We start from the raw sequence: 20,571 nt of genomic DNA on the forward strand, positions 1-20,571 counted from the left end.
ACTGGGAGCGGCCGCCGGGACCACATAACATCGGTCTTGAAAGACTTACATTGGCTCCCAGTACGTTTCCGAGCACAATTCAAAGTGTTGGTGCTGACTTTGAAAGCCCTAAATGGCCTCAAAGGCCCAGTATACCTGAAGGAGCGTCTCCACCCCCATTGTCCATCTCAGACACTGAGGTCCCGCTCTGAAGGCCTTCTGGCAGTTCCCTCTTTGCAAGAAGCCAAGTTACAGGGAACCAGGCAGAGGGCCTTCTTGGTAGTGGCACCTGCCCTGTGGAATGCCCTCCCACCAGATGTCAAAGAGATAAACAACTACCTGATGTTTAGAAGACATCTGAAGGCAGCCCTGTTCAGGGAAGTTTTTAATGTGTGACATTTTAATGTATTTTTAATCTTTGTTGGAAGCCGCCCAGAGTGGCTGGCGAGACCCAGCCAGATGGGCGGCGTACAAATAATAAATTATTATTATTATTATTGTTATTATTATTATTATTATTATTATTATTAGTTCCTGCTTGCAGGTTTCTGGCTGGCCCCTGAGGGAACATGATGCTGGACTAGATGGTCCTCTGGCCTGATCCAGCAGCCCCTTCAGGTGGCCCCACCTGGCCTGGGATGGTAGACACATAGTTCAGTCCATAGAGCACCAGGCTCTTAATCTCAGGGTAGATTAATGCCACGTAGAGTGCATTGCTGTAGTCCAAGCAGGAGATAACCAGAGCATGCACCACTCTGGCCAGACAGTCCGCCAGCAGGGAGGGTCTCATCCTGCGTACCAGATGGAGGTTGTGGACAGCTGCCCTGGACACAGGATGGACCTGCACCTCCATGGACAGCAGTGAGTCCAAAATGACTCCAAGGCTGTGCACTGGGTCCTTCAGGGGCACAGTTGCCCCATTCAGGACCAGGGAGTCTTCCACACCCGCCCGCCCCCTGTCCCCCAAGAGCTCCCTCCTTTCCTGTGATTTCCAGCAACTGGGATTCAGAAGCCTTTCTGCCCCCTCCTTCTCCATGAATTTCCCCTTTCCTCTTTTAAAGCTGTCTAGGTTGATGGCCATCACTGAATCCTGTGGCAGGGAGTTCCACTGTTTAACGTTTAGCCAAAACGTTGAGCTGAAATCTGCTTCCCTGCCATGTTCGCCCTCTTTTGGTTCTCCTTCTGCCCCCAGAGGGGCAAGCCTGCTCTTGCCCTGTGCTGGGGCGAACGGGGAGGGTCTCCTTGTGTCGTGGCAGCAGATTCGAGGCCGACGAAAGGAAATTCGGATGCCACGAAACCAAGTCATCTCCCACAGGACGTCGTGGCGGCTGCTTCCTTTAGTGGCTCTCTGTCTCTCTTGAAAAAATGTAGACAAAGTCATAAAGGACAATGTCTGTCGATGCCTATTAGTCATGATGGCTAAGAATAGAACCTCTGTATCCAGAACCAGTATACCTCCCACATCAAGTGGGCTTGCGTTTGGCTGCTTTTACTTCCTGCTGTTGTTTCAAGGGATGCTTTTAACTGTTAATTGATGGTTTCGTCTTCGTCTGCCCCTTTGAGCTCTTGGAGGAGAGGCAGGGGATAAATGTGTTAAATATTCCCCTCTCCCCAATCTTAATCGTCTGTTTCCTAGCCCAAACATAGCCCAACCTTTTCAACTATTCCTCCGAGGACTTCAGGCCTCGTCTATTCTGGTCTCCCTCCTTCTCACAAGTGTTGACAGGCGGCTATAAGGAGGAGACAGGCTCTACCAGGGTTTCTCTTTCCTATGCCCCCACCCAAAAAAATTACATGTAGGGTTGCCAACATTTTTGCTCGCCTTGCTCCTGTGCTGTTACCAGCTGCCTGAGATGCAGATAGCTTAGCAGGCAAAGCTTTTCCTTCCCCTTTTTCTCTGTGGCTGGAAAAGTTTCACTTGCTGAACTGTCAACATCTAAGGCTGCTCTTAAAGCCAGCTGAGCAGGACCCACTAAATAAAATAAAATAAAATCAACTTTGCAACTATGTGGTCTTGCGGCAAACCAAGCAGGAGAGGATTGCGTTGCAGGGGGGTGGTCTAGATGACTCTTGGGGTGCCTCTGTGATTCTGTGACTGTCCTGGGTTATTATAGGGGCAAAGACGAGCACTCGGTTTATCTGCCAGGCTTCTACCAAAGCCTCCTTTTGCTTGTTCAAACAAGTTCGAAAGTGGGATGGAACGTAGATGTGAATCTATGCCTTGGTTCTAGTCCAGGGGTCAGCAAACTTTTTCAGCAGGGGGCTGGTCCACTGTCCCTCAGACCTTATGGGGGGCTGGACTATATTTTGGAAAAAATAAAATAAACATGAACAAATGCCTATGCCCCACAAATAACCCAGAGATGCATTTTAAATAAAAGGACACATTCTACTCCTGTAAAAACACACTGATTCCCAGAACGTCCGCGGGCCGGATTTAGAAGGCGATTGGGTCGAATCCGGCCCCTGGGCCTTAGTTTGCCTATCCATGTTCTAGCCTAACGCTCACCCTCACCAGATGTTTGCAACTACAACTCCCATCAGCCCTAATATGCATGCCCAGAGGCATGATGGGAATTGTAGTCCAACAACAGCTGAATGGAACCAGGATGGGAAAGACTCCCCTGCTGCCAATGGGCATAATGGACTCATAGAATTGCAGGGCTGGATGGGACCAGGAGCGTCATCTAGTCCAACCCGCTACAAGGCAGGATTTTTTTTTTTTTGCCCAACATGGGATTCGAACTCACATCCCAGAGATTAAGAACTTCATGCTCTGCCGACCGAGCTTATAATCAAGAGGCAGCTGTGAGGTGGAGGCTTCAAGGCCTTTGGGGATGTTCGTGTGACTTGTGACTTTGTATGCTGTAGGCTGCGGGTTCAACCTCCAGGTGGGGCTTCAAAAAAAGTCCTCTTGTGCCTGAAACCCTGGGGAGCAGCTGCCAGTCTGGGTAAGCATCACTGGGTTCGATAGGCAGTGTGGTGCAGTGGTGAGAGTGTTGGAGTAGGACCTGGGAGACTGTTGTTGTTTAGTCGTTTAGTCGTGTCCGACTCTTCGTGACCCCCTGGACCAGAGCACGCCAGGCCCTCCTGCCTTCCACTGCCTCCCGCAGTTTGGTCAAACTCATGCTGGTAGCTTCGAGAAACCTGTCCCACCATCTCGTCCTCCGTCGTCCCCTTCTCCTTGTGCCCTCCATCTTTCCCAACATCAGGGTCTTTTCCAGGGAATCTTCTCTTTTCATGAGGTGGCCAAAGTCTTGGAGCCTCAGCTTCAGGATCTGTCCTTCCAGTGAGCACTCAGGGCTCATTTCCTTCCGAATGGAGAGGTTGGATCTTCTTGCAGTCCATGGGACTCTCAAGAGTCTCCTCCAGCGCCAGAATTCAAAAGCATCCATTCTCCAGGGATCAGCCTTCTTTATGGTCCAGCTCTCACTTCCATACATCACTACTGGGAAAACCAGAGCTTTAACTATACGGACCTTTGTTGGCAAGGTGATGTCTCTGCTTTTTAAGATGCTGCCTAGGTTTGTCATCGCTTTCCTCCCAAGAAGCAGGCGTCTTTTAATTTCGTGGCTGCTGTCACCATCTGCAGTGATCATGGAGCCCAAGAAAGTAAAATCTCCCACTGCCTCCATTTCTTCCCCTTCTATTTGCCAGGAGGTGATGGGACCAGTAGCCATGATCTTAGTTTTTTTGATGTTGAGCTTCAGACCATATTTCGCGCCCTTCATGGATCACTGCCTCGTTGTGGTGAAGGGCCTTGAATAACTCAGAGAAGCTGTGAGCTATGCCGTGCAGGACCACCCAAGATGGACAGGTCATAGTGGAGAGTTTTGACCCAACGTGATCCACCTGGAGCAGGAACTGGCAAGCCACTCCAGTATCCCTGCCAAGAAAACTCCATGGACAAAGACAACGGGGATATAAATACAATTAATAAACGAATAATAGCAGAGGGATGTGATTGATGGCAGCTTCCTTGGGCAGGAAAAAAAGAGAAAGCAGTGCAGAGTTGAACTGTGGAACTCACTGCCACAGGAGGAGGCAGGGAAGGCTGCCAACCTAGATGGCTTTAACAGAGGATTAGCGGGGAGTGCTACCGATGGCTACCTGCCATGATGCCATTCTGCAGTTGGAGGCAGCCGTTCTTCCGAATCCCAGTTTCCGGAATCCACAAGAGGGAGCAGAGTAGAGTGGTCCTGTGTTCGAGTCCTGCTTTCTGGTTTCTCCCAGGCACCTGGCTGGCCGCTGGGCCATTGGCCTGATCCTGCAAGCTCTTCACTTGCATCTCCTGGGGAAAACCTGAGTGCTGGGTCCCTTCTCCTTGCTCTATCAGGGTGGCAAGTGGTGCATCGCTGAACCTGGCCAGGATCCAGCCCCTAATAAGCACCTTTCCACCTCTCATCAAGCTTCCCTCAGATGGGACAAAAGGGGACCCGCCTTTTGTCTTTCCTGCGAACCGGCCGGGCTTTGTGGCTGCGCCCTGCCATTCAGGTTGGTTTTCATACCAACCCACTCTCTTTGCTCGCCAATTTTCAGAAGAGCCAGGCTTGCCTTCCCCAGGCCTGGATTCGTAACTGGTTGGTGGAGATTTTTCTTCCCCCTTTCCGCAGACAAGGCTGAGTCAAAAGGAGCGAAGCGGTCGGTTGGCAAACCCACTGGGGATGAGGGTGTGTGTGTGTCCCTTTCTCAGCTGCCACTCCAGAAAGAGCTCCTAAGCTTATTTTTCCCATCTGAGCTTTAAGCCAAAGTGTCCGCAGGAGAAAGGGGACGTGGGTGGCGCTATGGGTTAAACCACAGAGCCTAGGGCTTGCCAATCAGAAGGTCGGCGGGGTGACCACAATGGGGTGAGCTTCTGTTGCTCGGTCCCTGCTCCTGCCAACCTAGCAGTTTGAAAGCACGTCAAAGTGCAAGTAGATAAATAGGTACCGCTCCAGCGGGAAGGTAAACGGTGTTTCCGTGCGCTGCTCTGGTTCGCCAGAAGTGGCTTAGTCATGCTGGCCACATGACCCGGAAGCTGTACACCGGCTCCCTCGGCCAATAAAGGAAGATGAGCGCCGCAACCCCAGAGTCAGTCACAACTGGACATAAAGGTCAGGGGTCCCTTTACCTTTACTCGTGGGAGAAAGGGGACGCGGGTGGCGCTGTGGGTTGAACCACAGAGCCTAGGACTTGTCGATCAGAAGATCGGCGGTTCAAATCCCCACGACGGGGTGAGCTCCCGTTGCTCGGTCCCTGCTCCTGCCAACCTAGCGGTTTGAAAGCACGTCAAAGTGTATGTAGATAAATAGGGACTGCTCTGGTGGGAAGGTAAACGGTGTTTCCGTGCACTGGTCTGGTTCACCCGAAGCGGCTTAGTCATGCTGGCCACATGACCCGGAAGCTGTATGCGGAGAAATGCCGGCTCTCTCGGCCTATAGAGCGAGATGAACACACAACCCCAGAGTTGTCTGTGACTGGACCTAATGGTCAGGGGTACCTTTACCTTTACCTTATACAGTCATAACTTGAGTAATAGATGCTTCAGGTTGCATTTTTTCAGGTACGGACCGCTGAAACCCGAAAGTACCCGGAACGGGTTACTTCCGGGTTTTGGTGGTCATGCATGCGCAGAAGCGCTAAATTGTGCTTTGCACATGCGTGGAAGCACTGAATCGCAACCCAGAGTTGTCCGCGACTGGACCTAACGGTCAGGGGTACCTTTACCTTTACCCATGGGAGAAGTTCTGTTGAATTTGAGTAGGATTTCCATTGAGTAGATGGAAACAGGAAGAAATTCCAACAGTGGAAGAATGGAGAAGGACATTGACCGAATAAGCAGAACTGGACAAATTGACTGGGAAGATTCGATACCAGAAAGACCAAAAGTTTATCGAGGACTGGGGAAAATTTACAGAATATCTGAAAAATATATGTGATACACAGACAACGCTTGTTGGTTTTGAAGAGACTCTGTGAAATAGTAAGAAATACTGCAAAAAAGAGAGTAAGAGGAAAAGGAGTGGGGAAAGGCAATATCATGTTTAGAAATGCGCTAATAAATAGAAATTTTTTGAAAGATTGACAGAGATATTGAGGGAAGTCAAAAATTGAAGCATGAGTGTAAAATAATTTGTTGACTGTATAAAACTTGTTTGGAAAATGAATAAAAATTATTTTTTTAAAAAAAAATTCGAGTAGGATTTCAGAACCACAGTTAAAACGATCTCCTGGTTGTGGGTGCCCATTGGAATTTGGTTTTTGAAAATGCGTTGTCTGTTTGAAGCTAGTTTCGAACCGGAGGTCCCGTTTTTAGAGTGTGTGTGTCTGATTTGCAGATTCAAATCCAGGTTTTCTTGACTCCTAAAATGATGTTATGTGCTGGGATTCCTCCGGCTTGCCAAGGGGAAGGTCTCTGGGATGGGGCACCCCTTGGCAGGAGCTGGGATGGGGCACCCGGCAGCCTCCTCTCCCTGCCTGTGCCAGGCGGTTAAGATTGGGCCTCGGACGCATTGCTCTTGATCTCCATAATCTCCTCGGACTTAAAGATCTTTTGCTGTCTAAGCTTGTTAAGGCGAACGGCCTCCCAGGGGAGTTTTCTGGGACGAGGACTTGCCAGGACAGGATGCCTCCGTGAACCCGGGCCGGGTGCAATTGCAGCCCCGCCAATGGTACTGAGATTGCAAGCAGGCACAAACAACACCTTTTAACTTTGCCTTGCAGTTTATTATCAATTGGAGTTGGGGGGGGGGCTTCATCTTAGCTGTCAACCGTCCCTTATTTGGTGGGAAACTCCCTTATCCCAGCGCCGTGTCCCGCTGCTATCCCTTATTGATGATGTCCCTTAAATTTCCCGGGTTTCAAAGGAAGCAGCTCCTCTCCCTCCCTCCCTCCCTGCCAGCCAGGGAGGAGGGAGGCTCCAACTGTGTTGCTTGGCTGCGTTGCTCACCCAATAAGGAGTCTAAGAATGACTGGGGGTGGCGCTTGCATGCCTTGTGCCAATCAAATTGGCTGCGTTTCCTGGGGACTTGCCTTTGCTCAGCGCTTCCCAGCGGAGAGGTGACGGTGATTTTCATTGCTGCGTCCCCTTTGCCGGGTTGCTGCGCTGTGGGAATCACCGCTTGAGGCTTCCTTTGGCTGCTGGTTGACTAAAATCCCTTATTTTGGCTGCTGATCCCTTATTTTCGAGGCTGCTGGTCCCTTATTTTCAAATCTGTAAGTTGACAGCTGTGGGCTTCAATGGATATCTATCTTTCTCTCATCATGGGACCCAAGGCCTTGGACAGGTAGTTTTGAGGGTGTCACCTGCTAGTGGATTGACAGGACACATCTCTGGGCCTGGGTAATTTTACAGTCACACGCAAGGACCAACGTGATATTTATTTATAAAAGATATTGGTGCACCACTGTGCCAAAGAATATGAAAGTATTAAAGCAGTTGTTTGTTTTGTTTAGTCGTTTAGTCGTGTCCGACTCTTCGTGACCCCCTGGACCAGAGCACACCAGGCACTCCTGTCTTCCATTGTTTGGTCAAACTCATGCTGGTAGCTTCAAGAACACTGTCCCACCATCTCGTCCTCTGTCGTCCCCTTCTCCTTGTGCCCTCCATCTTTCCCAACATCAGGGTCCTTTCCAGGGAGTCTTCTCTTCTCATGAGGTGGCCAAAGTCTTGGAGCCCAGCTTCAGGATCTCTGAAACCTCAGCTTCAGAGATCCGGCAGGCGCCTTCTGTGCCAACTTTTAGATGCCTACAGAACACATTTCTGTTCTGCCAGGCCTAGGCAGGCAATTAAGAATACATCTTCCCCACACCAGTTATTTGACACCTGTTTTAAAACTCTTAGCTTCTTTGCGGTTTTATTAGATGGTTTTTGCATTTGGCTGCCGCTAACTGCTTTGCTCGTGGGACGCGGGTGGCGCTGTGGGTTAAACTACAGAGCCTAGGACTTGCTGATCAGAAGGTCAGCAGTTCGAATCCCCGCAACGGGGTGAGCTCCCGTTGCTCGGTCCCTGCTCCTGCCAACCTAGCAGTTCAAAAGCACGACTAGTGCAAGTAGATAAATAGGTACCACTCCAGCAGGAAGGTAAACGGTGTTTCTGTGCGCTGCTCTGGTTTCACCAGAAGCGGCTTAGTCATGCTGGCCACACGAACCGGATGCTGTCTGCAGTCAAATGTCAGCTCCCTCGGCCAGTAAAGCGAGATGAGCGCGCAACCCCAGAGTCGTCTGCGACTGGACTTAACTGTCAGGGGTCCTTTACCTTTACCTTATACAGTCATACCTCGAGTAACACTTCAGGTTGCATTTTTTCAGGTTATGGACCGCCGAAACCCGGAAGTACCGGAACAGGTTACTTCCGGGTTTCGGCGGTCGTGCATGCACAGAAGCACTAAATCACACTTTGCGCATGTGCAGAAGCACTGAATGTCAACCCGTGTGTGCGCAGCTGCAGGTGGTGAACGTGCATCCCGTATGGATCACATTCGCGCCAACCCAGCGTCCACTGTATATTGTATCCCATGTGGTGATGGACGTGCAAGATTCTGGGAAATGATAATTCCTTTGCCCCTTCGTATGTAACGTCTCCGTCTTCCTTTTCTCCCCAGCACCAGCGCTGCCCGGTGGTCACCCTCGACCCGCCCCCCGCCCCGGCAACGCCTCCGCTGTCCCCTCAGCCCTCCACCCTGGCCAGCAGCCGCTCGGAAAAGGGGTCGTCATGGTCCAGCCGCTCTCTGGGCGCTCGCTGCCGCAACTCCATCGCCTCCTGTGCCGACGAGCAGCCGCACATTGGCAACTACCGGCTCCTCAAGACCATCGGAAAGGGCAATTTCGCCAAGGTCAAGCTGGCCAGGCACATCCTGACAGGAAGGGAGGTAAGCGGGGGCCGGAAGGGGTGGGGTGCAAGGATGGGCAAGAAGGGTTGATTGATTGATTGATTGATTGATTAATGAGTTAGGCTCACTCGCAGGCCGCTTCCCACCAGCATACAGCAAGCATTTGAAACATCAAAATGCAAGCAGGTGAAGCACCGAGCACATCAGCAAATTCCAAAATCCACAACTTAACCGGCACAGAATAAATTGAATTGCACACAGACATACACATATTTTCTAGGTTTAAGTACAACATACAGTGGTACCTCGGTTTGCTGATGGGATCCGTTCCAGAGCTCTGGACGGATCCTGAGGAATTTGCAACCGGAGGCCCTTGTTCTGCGCATGCGCACAGCGCAATTTAGCGCTTCTGTGCATGCGGTGAAACCTGGAAAAACACTTCCTGGTTTGCCGCGGACGTATTCCAAAGGACACGTAACTGAAGGTGGCCGTAAGTAGTAATATGCTGTTGCTATGTGGGTGAGGCAGAAGGGGTCTCTGGAGGAAAAAGAAGGGGGAAGGTTGCTTTTGGCAGGAGCCTAAAAACACTCATTGCAGCAGTGTTTTGTGGGCTGCCGCAAGGCTGGGTCACTGTGTCCCCCTCTCAGGGAACCCCAAAGCACAGGACTCCGGTTGCCGATTTATAAACCAGCTCATAGCCTACTGAAGCAGTGCGGAACAAGCCAAGATAAACTGTGGAAGGTTACTAACTCAGTGAACTAAGAGCAATAAAACCCTTTCTGCAATTGTAGCAGTTAATATTCCATGAAATGACTCCGGTCACACTCCAAGGGAAGCCTTCTCGTACAAAATGTCTTGAGCAGACACCTAAGATAGCAAGGCGCTTGTTGAGTCTTGGTTCCCGGACTGATGCTGAAAGTCCTCCCATTGCCGCAGTTCTCGCGCCACCAAATTTTGTATCTTCTCATGGAACCTCCAGCTTCACGCGCAGTCTATCTGCAAGGACAGGATGCCAGGCTAGACGGGCCTCTGGGAAGCTGGGTCGCTTCTTTGTTTGTCCAGAACTCACGCCCTGCCTTCTGTTGCAAGGGCCCTGATTATCACAAATCAATGCATAGAACAAGTTATCGGAAATACCAAATGCAGGGGTACCTCTGGTTGCGAAAGGGATCCGTTCCAGAGGCCCATTCACAACATGAAAAGAGCGCAACCCGCAGGGGCGCGTCTGCGCATGCGTGGGTTACAATTTGCCACCTCTGCGCATGCATGTGACGTCATTTTGTGCTTCTGCGCATGCGTGTGCAGTAACCCTTTCCGGTACTTCCGGGTTGCCGCGGGACGTAACCTGAAAGGACGTAACATGAAGGGGACGTAACATGAGGTATGACTGTACTTTCAGGGTCTGTCAATTTCTCACACAGACCAATATTGTCCCAGCATTTCTGAAAGCCAGTCTTCACCTGGTCCCTGCTGCTGCACCGGGTAGGTGCCAGCCTGACCTGTGTGTGTGTGTGTGTGTGTGTGTGTGTGTTCCACAACTGGGGTGCCAATCCTGAGGAGATCCTCAAGATTTCACTTAAGGCCAGAAATCGGCTTCAGTTTATTGTCCCGCACAAGAAGAGCTTAGCGGACCAGGCCAAAGCATCTTGCAGTGGCCACATGCCCCAAAGGACCTGGGAATCTAGGTAGACTGCGCCTGAATCTGGAGGCTCCATAACAGCATCAGAAGAGCCAGTCCTGTTCTCACAGCCTGAATGCGAAGTCTGCAAGGCACAGATTCAAGCACCTGCCCAGCTTACCCTTCTGCCGGGAAGAGTTAGAGCAGTTAACATTTTTAGTGCATGTGCAAATGGCGTTCTAGGTCCTCTGCGAGGGACCCCAGAGCCACTTTCAGCCCTGGGGAGAGGTGATCTGAGGGGTTGTGCCCCAGGACTAATTGGACACCGTCCCGGCATCCTGCTTGGTGATGTTTTCTGCAGCCGTAGGGAAGGGGTGGAGCAAGCCTCAGGTGCGTCTGTCTTGAGCAGGTGGGATGCAGGTGTGACTTTAGGTGGCGAGGGGGTAGTCTAGATGGGGGTGGGGAGGGAGAATGAGGAAAGGCAGAAAGGAAGGAACAGGTGGAAATCACGGGGGGGGGGCTGATTTTGGAAAGGAGGATTTAGTGAATTATTGCTGGCAGGAACCAGCTATTGCATGGACTTTTAAAAAGTTTTTATTTACCGTATTTTTTGCACCATAACAGCCACTTTTTTCCTCCTAAAAAGTAAGGGGAAATGTCTATGCGTGTTATGGAGGGAATGCCTACGGGTGGCATGCCTACGGATTTTCCTCCTCTAAAAACTACGTGCGTGTTATGGTCGGGTGCGTGTTATAGAGCGAAAAATACGGTATACGTTTCAAGTTTATACATATCATTAGTTTTACAATCAACTGAACATTTCAGAGTTTGACTTCCTTCCCCCTCTTTCTGCGATTCGTTAAATGTATTTTTTTAATACCTTCTGCGTATCCAAATTGATTTGATTTGCTCATTTAATTATCTGCTTTAAATATACACGCTTATGAAACTGCAGGTTATTACAATAACCCTGCCAGTGTTTTTATCTCTTTGCAATTTATCTGTAAATATTCCATAAGTTGTTGTTTTTTAATCTGTTCTTCCTTTGCTGGGACTTCCGCTTCTTTTCATTTTTGGGCGAGTAGCATTCCTAAGTCAATTTCGATATAATTCAGGTTGTTCTGTCCCTATAATTCCCTAAATTGCATGGCCTTTCTCTCTCCCCCCCCCGCCCCCAGCCACCCCCAATTTTTCACCAGACTGATTTTCTGGCATTTCATTTCTTCCAGGTGGCTATAAAAATAATCGACAAGACGCAGCTGAATCCAACGAGCCTCCAGAAGGTGTGTATGTTTGTTGTTGTTTCAACACCCCCCCCTTTGATCAGAATTGTAGAACTCTGGATTTGGAAGGGACACCCAGAGTCATCTAGTCCAACCCCTTTGCAGTGCACGAATGCCCCAAAGGGTGTTTTGGCCCGGGGGGGAGTATTAGGGACTGCAGGGGTCGGCTGCTGGGGAACACAATTACCCAGAGGGGATTCCCCAGGAGGGCGCTAAGAGACAAAATGCGGCTGGGGGGAACGGACTCTGGAGGTGAATAATAATAATAATAATAATAATAATAATAATTTTATTATTTGTACCCCAGCCACTCTGGGCAGCTTACAAATATTAAAAATACATTAAAATGTCACACATTAAAAACTTCCCTGAACAGGGCTGCCTTCAGATGTCTTCTAAACGTCAGGTTGTTGTTTATCTCTTTGACATCTGATGGGAGGGCGTTCCACAGGGTGGGTGCCACTACCGAGAAGGCCCTCTGCCTGGTTCCCTGTAGCTTGGCTTCTCGCAGTGAGGGAACCGCCAGAAGGCCCTCAGCGCTGGACCTCAGTGTCCGGGCAGAACGATGGGGGTGGAGATGCTCCTTCAGGGATACTGGGCCTTTGTCGGCCATTTAGGGCTTTAAAGGTCAGCACCAACACTTTGAATTGTGCTCGGATATGTACTGGGAGCCAAGGTAGGTCTTTCAAGACTGCTGTTGGTGTTGACCTTTAAAGCCCTAAACAGTCTCGGTCCAGTATATCTGAAGGAGCGTCTCCACGCCCATCGTTCTGCCCGGACACTGAGGTCCAGCTCCGAGGGCCTTCTGGCGGTTCCCTCACTGCGAGAAGCCAAGTTACAGGGAGCTAGGCAGAGGGCCTTCTCGGTGGTGGCGCCCGCCCTGTGGAACGCCATCCCATCAGATGTCAAAGCGTACAACAACTACCAGACATTTAGAAGACATCCGAAGGCAGCCCTGTTCAGGGAAGCTTTTAATGTTTGATGTATTGCGGTATTTTAATATATTATTGGAAGCTGCCCAGAGTGGCTGGGGAAGCCCAGCCAGATGGGTGGGGTATAAATAAATTATTATTATTATTATTATTATTATTATTCGGTTCACACAAGTGCTTCCTCCCCAATAAATTAATATGTTTAGGGGTACTCTCATTTTGACTCAAGGCAATCACCATTTTATAGTTCAAATTGGGAAAAATAAATACAGTAAATGTTCAAAAGTGTGAAGATTCACAAAATGTTTAGGGGTATGCATACCCCTGCGTACCCCCCCCCCCAGGAAAAAAAGCACTGGGTTCACACCACTGACCCCCACCCCACCTTTCCCTCCACTAGTGTGCTCATTGCCAAAGACACCCATCGCTCTTCATTCCCCCCCCCCCGCTTTCTGCCCCCCCTTCCCTAATTAGTGCCTGGAGTCCAAGTTGGTCGCTGTGGTAACGCCACCTCCTGCCAACATTCGCTGTGGGGGAGGTTGTGGGGGGTGGAGCTGCTAATTAGCGGCTGGATTTTCCAGGCCAAATGAGCTTGGGGAAGATGGGGGGGGGGGGAAGAGATGGATATTGAAGGCTTTTCCTGGCCCCCCTTTTCAAATTAGTCATTTCCCCTGGCAAGGGGCTGGGGGAAGCTCCCTGTTCAATCCAGTCTTCCCAGTTGCAGCCAGACTGGCACTCACAGCATCCTTTTGGGCGGGGGGGGGGGGAGGCCCTGTACTCCCTTGAAAGCCTCTTCCCTTCTCTCTCCTCTCCCCCCCCCGAAATTCATCTGCCATCCATCTCACAGCTCCTTTTAAGGGGAAAACCCCCCACGAAATGAGTGCCTCCCACTGACTGCCCCCATTGATGGGTTTCATAAACAGATCACATTCCTACTCCTGACATTTAATTAAGAGAATTGTAGGACTGAGCTGTGCTGAAGAGGCAGTGTGGGGCAGTGGTTAGAGCGCACAATCTGGGAGAGATCAGGGTTCAGATTCCCCCAACTCGGCCACCTTGAAGCTCACTGAGAGAAAGCTTGTTTTCTGTTGCTCTAGAGTGGCTCAAACACTTAATACGATACCAAAGGCAAGAGGGCCTCTGAGCATGCGCAGAATGTTTTTTGTTGCTGCTGCTACTGCCAACTTGTCAGGGTTTGCCAGGATTATGGGGAGAGGCTTCCATGTTAAAGGTCTCTCGCCTTGGCACCTCTCTTTAGAAATTAACCCCTCCTGCCAGCCGCCTATGGAATAAAGGTAAAGGTAAAGGGACCCCTGATCATTAGGTCCAGTCATGACCGACTCTGGGGTTGCGGCGCTCATCTCGCTTTATTGGCCGAGGGAGCCGGCGTACAGCTTCCGGGTCATGTGGCCAACATAACTAAGCCGCTTCTGGTGAACCAGAGCAGCACACAGAAACGCCGTTTACCTCCCCGCCGGAGCGGTACCTACTTATCTACTTGCACTTTTGACGTGCTTTCGAACTGTTAGGTTGGCAGGAGCAGGGACTGAGCAACGGGAGCTCACCCTGTCATTGGGATTTGAACCACCAACCTTCTGATCAGCAAGCCCTAGGCTCTGTAGTTTAACCCACAGCGCCACCTGCGCCTTTGGAATACCTAAGAGTAAAGTATCTGTGGGGAGGAAATAACTGCCTCCAAAGCAATTTTGAGAACAGAGTTCACTTGGGGAGGAACGACACTTCCTTTCCGAAAAAATCATGTCCCCAAATACAGTACGTTCTTGCAATGGGAACATGTCCAAAATGTGTGTTTGTGTGTGAAAACATGCGGCGACCGGCCCTTGGAAAGGATGCCTTGGCTTAACCCACCTTCTTCCTCCCGTTTTTTGCAGCTTTTCCGAGAAGTCAGGATCATGAAGGGTCTGAATCACCCCAACATTGGTAAGAGAGCCGGGAGCCTGGAAAGAGGTCCACCTCCATTCACAATGGCAGCTGCCTTTCTCTTAAGGAGCGCGAGGGCCGGACCAGGAGGGAGGGAGAGGGTCATCTTCAAGAAATCCAGGCAGATCTTGCAGCGTGGAATCTGGGGGCTGAAATCTCTCTCTCTCTCACTGTTGCAGTGAAACTCTTTGAGGTGATCGAGACGGAGAAGACGCTCTACTTAGTGATGGAGTATGCCAGCGCAGGTGAGTCGGGCATGTAGCATTCCCAAAACAAGGAAGGATTGGACTCTGATTAATAAAATACACACAAGGCTTGACCAGCAGGACTCTGGGTTGTTGTTGTTTAGTCGTTTAGTCGTGTCTGCCTCTTCCTGACCCCCTGGACCAGAGCACGCCAGGCACTCCTGTTTTCCACTGCCTCCCGCAGTTTGGTCAAACTCATGCTGGGAGCTTTGAGATCACTGTCCCACCATCTCGTCCTCTGTGGTCCCCTTCTCCTTGGGCCCTCCATCTTTCCCAACATCAGGGTATTTTCCAGGGAGTCTTCTCTTCTCCTGAGGTGGCCAAAGTCTTGGAGCCTCAGCTTCAGGATCTGTCCTTCCAGTGAGCACTCAGGGCTGATTTCCTTCAGAATGGAGAGGTTTGATCTTCTTGCAGTCCATGGGACTCTCCAGAGTCTCCTCCAGCACCAGAATTCAAAAGCATCCATTCTTCGGCGATCCGCCTTCTTTATTGTCCAGCTCTCACTTCCATACATCACTACTGGGAAAACCAGAGCTTCAACTATATGGACCTTTGTTGGCAAGGTGATGTCTCTGCTTTTTAAGATGGAGGTGCCAATAATAATTCCTGTCCACCCCTCGGCCCAGGTCGTTTTATTCACAAAAAAACTTTTTATACAGTGTTCATAAGAACCAATCAGATTTCCTCTGAGCATTTCAAAAAACCCCACGTGGGACAAAGTTAAAGTTAAAACTACAAAGAAACTATTTCCTTCTTGAGCATGCATAGTAAAAGTAAAGGAATCCCTGACCATTAGGTCCAGTCGCAGACGACTCTGGGGTTGCGGCGCTCATCTCGCTTTATTGGCCAAGGGAGCGGGCATACAACTTCCAGGTCATGTGGCCGGCATGACTAAGCCGCTTCTGGCGAACCAGAGCAGCGCACGGAAATGCCGTTTACCTTCCCACCGCAGTGGTATCTATTTATCTACTTGCACTTTGACGTGCTTTCGAACTGCTAGGTTGGCAGGAGCAGGGACCGAGCAACGGGAGCTCATCCCGTTGTGGGGATTTGAACCACCAACCTTCTGATCGGCAAGTCCTAGGCTCTGTGGTTTAACCCACAGCGCCACCCGCGCCCACACAGCATGCATAGTAGTCCAGAGTAAATAAAGGAGGAATAAAAGGAGGAATGCATTCAGCAAAACCCCAGAGGTCGTAAACAGGAATAAACAGGAGAGACAGGATGGCAACATTCACCATCTCTTTGTGAACTCTCTTCCTGACCCTTAAGATTTTGCTAAAGATTAAACTACATCAAAGTAGCCTACTATCTCTATGTATTGAGGATGCCTGATGAAGCAACCGGCCTGTATTTCAGAATGCATATATGTGCTTGTCATGTAGAGAAAGCAAAGGGGGAGAGGCCTGTGGGGTTCAATCAGAAACTGTTGTCAATGAATCAAACCCAGTCAATGCAATCCTTTCATCATGGACACAATGGCTTGCGCCATATTTCACAGTTCCTCATAGCAATCCCACCTGACCCCCACACTCTGGATATTTGCACCCCTACAGAGGCACAGTTTCTTTCTTTCTTTGGCGATCCCTCATAGCCAAGTAAGATTGTCTTCCATAAACACGGTTTTAACAACGAGTCCGTAAGTGAAACTGGAGGCCAATTCTGGATCCACACGTCCTTCCACAGTGGGGACATTGGTTCCTGGGTGGGAGTTGATCACGGTGTGGATTTGCCAAGCATGCCTTCCTCTTAGCACGTTTCTCCCTTGTGTCTTGAGTTCGAGTGTCTTCAAAGCCCAGGACACCTTTCTCCAACTGGAGCACTCGCAGGCTAGTGTTCCCCAGTTGTCAGTGTTTATATTACATTTTTTTTAGATTTGCCTTGAGACAGTCTTTAAACCTCTTTTGTTGACCACCAGCATTACGCTTTCCCTTTTTAAGTTTGGAATAGAGATGTTGCTTTGGAAGACGACAATCAGGCACAGTTTAGCTCCATGCCAGCCCTTGCCCAGTGCACTGTCCGCCCACTGCCACAGCTCTGCGGGCATTGCATCCATTTTATGACCTTGTTGCTCAATTCAATATTTTTGCATTTATTTATTTTTTAATGCACTGCGGTATTTTATATATTTATAATTTTACTGAGATTATTATAGTAAATTAAAATAAATAAGAAAACAGGAAAACAGAAAAAGAGGACAGGTAAGAGAATACATAAAAAACCATATTTTCATCCTTCCAATGTATTGATATCAATCTTTTTGCAGAAATGAGGTTACGGAGAATCCATTTATGCTGACCAATGATTACTTTTATTTATGATTATTTGGCAATGATTTATAGTAACTGTTGAGTCAACTTCTGTCCAGTCCTCATTTGCTGATATTTTGAGAATTAATTTCATTGCCTGCCATAATATTCTAATGGATTATGGACTATCACCTTATTCAGTGTAAGTTGTTTATTTTAAGTCATATTTTTAGACATTGTTTTGCAATGGGTCAGATTGCTGGAGGACGTGGGGGTCTTTGTTCTATATCTCGTTTTTTTCTACGGCCCGCAAGACGCCTTGTGCGCTGCTAGGGATTATTAGGAGAGGAATGGAAAATAGGACTGCCGATATCATATTGCTGTTCTGCAAAACTATGGAGCAAGGTGTGCAGTTCTGGTCCCAGTAGAACTGGGAAAGGTTCAGCAAAGGCCACCCAAATGATGGAGGGGATTCAGTGAGTAAGAGGCGAAATGATGGAAGTTTTAAATGACAATTTTAGGTTATATTTTAGTGATCAAGATTTACTATATATATATATTTATTTATTTACATTAAACTAAACTAAACTAAACCCTATCCCCAACCCTAACCCTAAATAAAACGAAACAAAAACAATTTAAAAACATACATCACACCTTTTCCATACTCTATCTTTCATTCCCTTGTTTCCTCGACCTCCTCACACCTCCCTTTTTGTATTCCACTTCTATTAATTGTTTCAGCAAATCCTTTCCATCTTTCTCTATTTTCTATCATATTATAAATATCTTAACATATTTTTTAACCTTATTTTCCATTAAAACTAAAATACTTATATATGCTTAACTCCTTATAACATTTCTGCTAAGGCCATAAAATTCCATTCCACCATTTTTCTATCACTCATTAATTTTACAGTATTTCTATATATAAACTTTAAATTTTCCAATCTTCTTCCACCATCTCCTCTCCCTGGTTTCGGATTCTGCCAGTCCTTTCCGTCAAATCTATATAGTCCATCAACCTGGAGATCTTATGTCCGAGGCTCTTAACTCTTTTCCAGGTCCCTTCTGCAGGTCTTCTTCATATTCTTTAATGCTAAAGAGCAGATCTCGGGAAGACTCCAACCTAACAATACTTTTATGCCTTCTGGACAGGTCAGCCAAATTTCCATACTTGAAGCTAAGGTCCATAAAGTGTTTCAAGACATATTTCAAAATTCCTCCAAATCCAAAGGCCCCCAGAACTTCAATCTCCTCCAGACACAAGTCCATGTCCCAGAAGTCAGTTAATTCCTCCATAGAGGGATCTTTCTAACTTTCCTATATATTTTTAACTGCCGCTATAACTGTCTCTGTTATACCCAATTGCAATGCAATGTATTCCTGTTGTGTTTTTTGGTTTTCCTGATATTGTAAGTGAGCTGGAACTGGTCTGTGACCGTAATAATAAAATTCAATTCAGTGATGGAAGTTTATGAAAATAAGCATAGCCTGGGGAAAAGTGGAGAGGGGAAGTTTTTCTCCTTTTCTCATAATACCCACATTTAATTAGGCTGAATGTTGGAAGATGAAGGACAGATAAAAGGGTTTTTCCCCCCCCATGCAGCACATAGTTAACCTTTGGAACTCCCTACCACAGGAGCCAGTGGTGGGCACCCACTTGGGTGGCTTTAAAAGAGGAATAGACAAATTCATGGAGGAGGAAAGGGCTTCTCATGGCTCTGGCCTAACTCTGCAGTCAGAGGCGGCAGTGGTTCTGAATCCCAATTTCTGGAAGCAACAGGAGAGGAGAGCTGCTCTTGAACTCAGACCCCATTGGTTGTTTTTCCCCCCAAAAAAATTTATTGGTTTTCACGACATTATAAACAAACAAACACATAAGACAAACAAAGATAAATCAGAGCCTTATTGAAAATTACGCTTCTTAACATTGTTAAGTGACTTCCTCGCTTCCCCTTGGTTGAATTTCACTGCATATCCTTTTAACGGTTTTCCAAATCACAGTTCTTATCAAATTTAACTGAAACATTGACATCCTTAGATCTTCACATCATGAAATTAAACATATTAATTCGATGCTGAACATAGATAAAATCCTGAGCCAATTAAGTATCTGCAAGCTGTTTTCAGTTAATTTAACTTAACATATTTAAGTAATCATTAAATTTAATCCACTCTTCCTGATACTCCTCCTCCTCCTGGTCGCGGACTCTTCCGGTCAGGTCGGCTAGCTCCGAAAAATCCATCATCTTCATCTGCCGATCTTCTATCGTTGGTAATTCCTGGGTTTTCCACTTTCTAGCTAACAAAATACGCACAGCAGCTGTGGCATACAAAAATAATTTAACATCTTTCTTGGGCAATTCCAGACCTGTTATTCCAAGAAGAAAGGCCTCTGGTTTCTTTATAAATGTATATTTCAACATTTTTTTCAATTCATTATAAATCTTTCCCCAGAAGTCTTTCACCTTGGGGCAGGTCCACCACATATGATAAAAGGTTCCTTCCTTTCTCAGATTCTATTGGGGCATCTGCTTGTGAGAACAGGATGCCACTGGCCTGATCCTGCAGCCTCTTCTGATGTTAGCCTAATGTCCTTTTCTCTCCGCCTGCAGGAGAAGTCTTTGACTACCTGGTTTCCCACGGGCGCATGAAGGAGAAGGAGGCTCGGGCCAAGTTCAGACAGGTGAGGAGAGGAGACCCCAGCTGGGGAGCCGGTTGCTCTTTGGGTGCCAGAAAAAGGGTGAGGGATGATTGGCAGGAACGTGGCTTGGCTGATGTTTTGGGGTTTTTTTTAAAAGAAAAATATTTAATCATTTTTTCAATACAAACAACCGCCGCAAACAACGGAAACCATAATAACACTAATAACCTGACAATTCAGATTTGAATACACTGATATACCTATGGCTACACCTTTTTGTTTTTTTGCATAATATTTATTTATTAACATTCTTATATTACATCGGTGAGCATTGTCATATTACATTACAGGACTTACTAGAATATAATTTCCAACATGTATACAAAAATTATATACAAATTTTATATACCCAAAAAGAAAATGAAACGACAAAAAAGAAGAAAAGAACAAAGAAAAGAAAAGATTTTTTTCCAAAAATCATATACATACCAACACACTAGACTTCCTGTCTTTCCCGTTGTATATTCCTTTTTTACAAAGGAATGTACTCTTATTATTGTATATTTCTTTACATATTATCTAATACATTCCTATATCAATATGTGCTCTTAGTCTTATTATTAGTCTCACCCCAACGTCAATCCAATGCTAGCATAGATAGCGAACCTTTACTGTACAGTGGTGCCTTGCAAGATGGAAAGAATCCGTTCCGCGAGTCTCTTCGTCTTGCGGTTTTTTCGTCTTGCGAAGCAAGCCCATTAGCGGATTAGCGCTATTAGCGGCTTAGCGGGCTTAGCGGATCAGCTGATTAGCGGCTTAGCGGATCAGCTGATTAGCGGCTTAGCGGATCAGCTGATAAGCGACTT

At 47.8% G+C, this 20,571-nt stretch overlaps 1 protein-coding gene across 5 annotated transcripts in view; it reads left to right on the top strand.

Moving 5' to 3' along the window:
• MARK4 (microtubule affinity regulating kinase 4) overlaps window positions 1-20,571 on the top strand; it is a 78,692-nt gene that overhangs the window by 28,136 nt on the left and 29,985 nt on the right. For all 5 annotated transcript variants that reach the window (XM_081922013.1, XM_081922014.1, XM_081922012.1 and 2 more), the window contains exons 2-6: window positions 8,563-8,829; window positions 11,638-11,691; window positions 14,516-14,564; window positions 14,744-14,809; window positions 19,677-19,747. In XM_081922013.1, the coding sequence (XP_081778139.1) occupies window positions 8,563-8,829; window positions 11,638-11,691; window positions 14,516-14,564; window positions 14,744-14,809; window positions 19,677-19,747 (507 nt within the window). The remainder of the gene's footprint in view (window positions 1-8,562; window positions 8,830-11,637; window positions 11,692-14,515; window positions 14,565-14,743; window positions 14,810-19,676; window positions 19,748-20,571) is intronic.

Source organism: Podarcis melisellensis, assembly GCF_964234715.1.
Source record: "Podarcis melisellensis genome assembly, chromosome: 8".
Classification (NCBI taxonomy): domain Eukaryota; kingdom Metazoa; phylum Chordata; class Lepidosauria; order Squamata; family Lacertidae; genus Podarcis; species Podarcis melisellensis.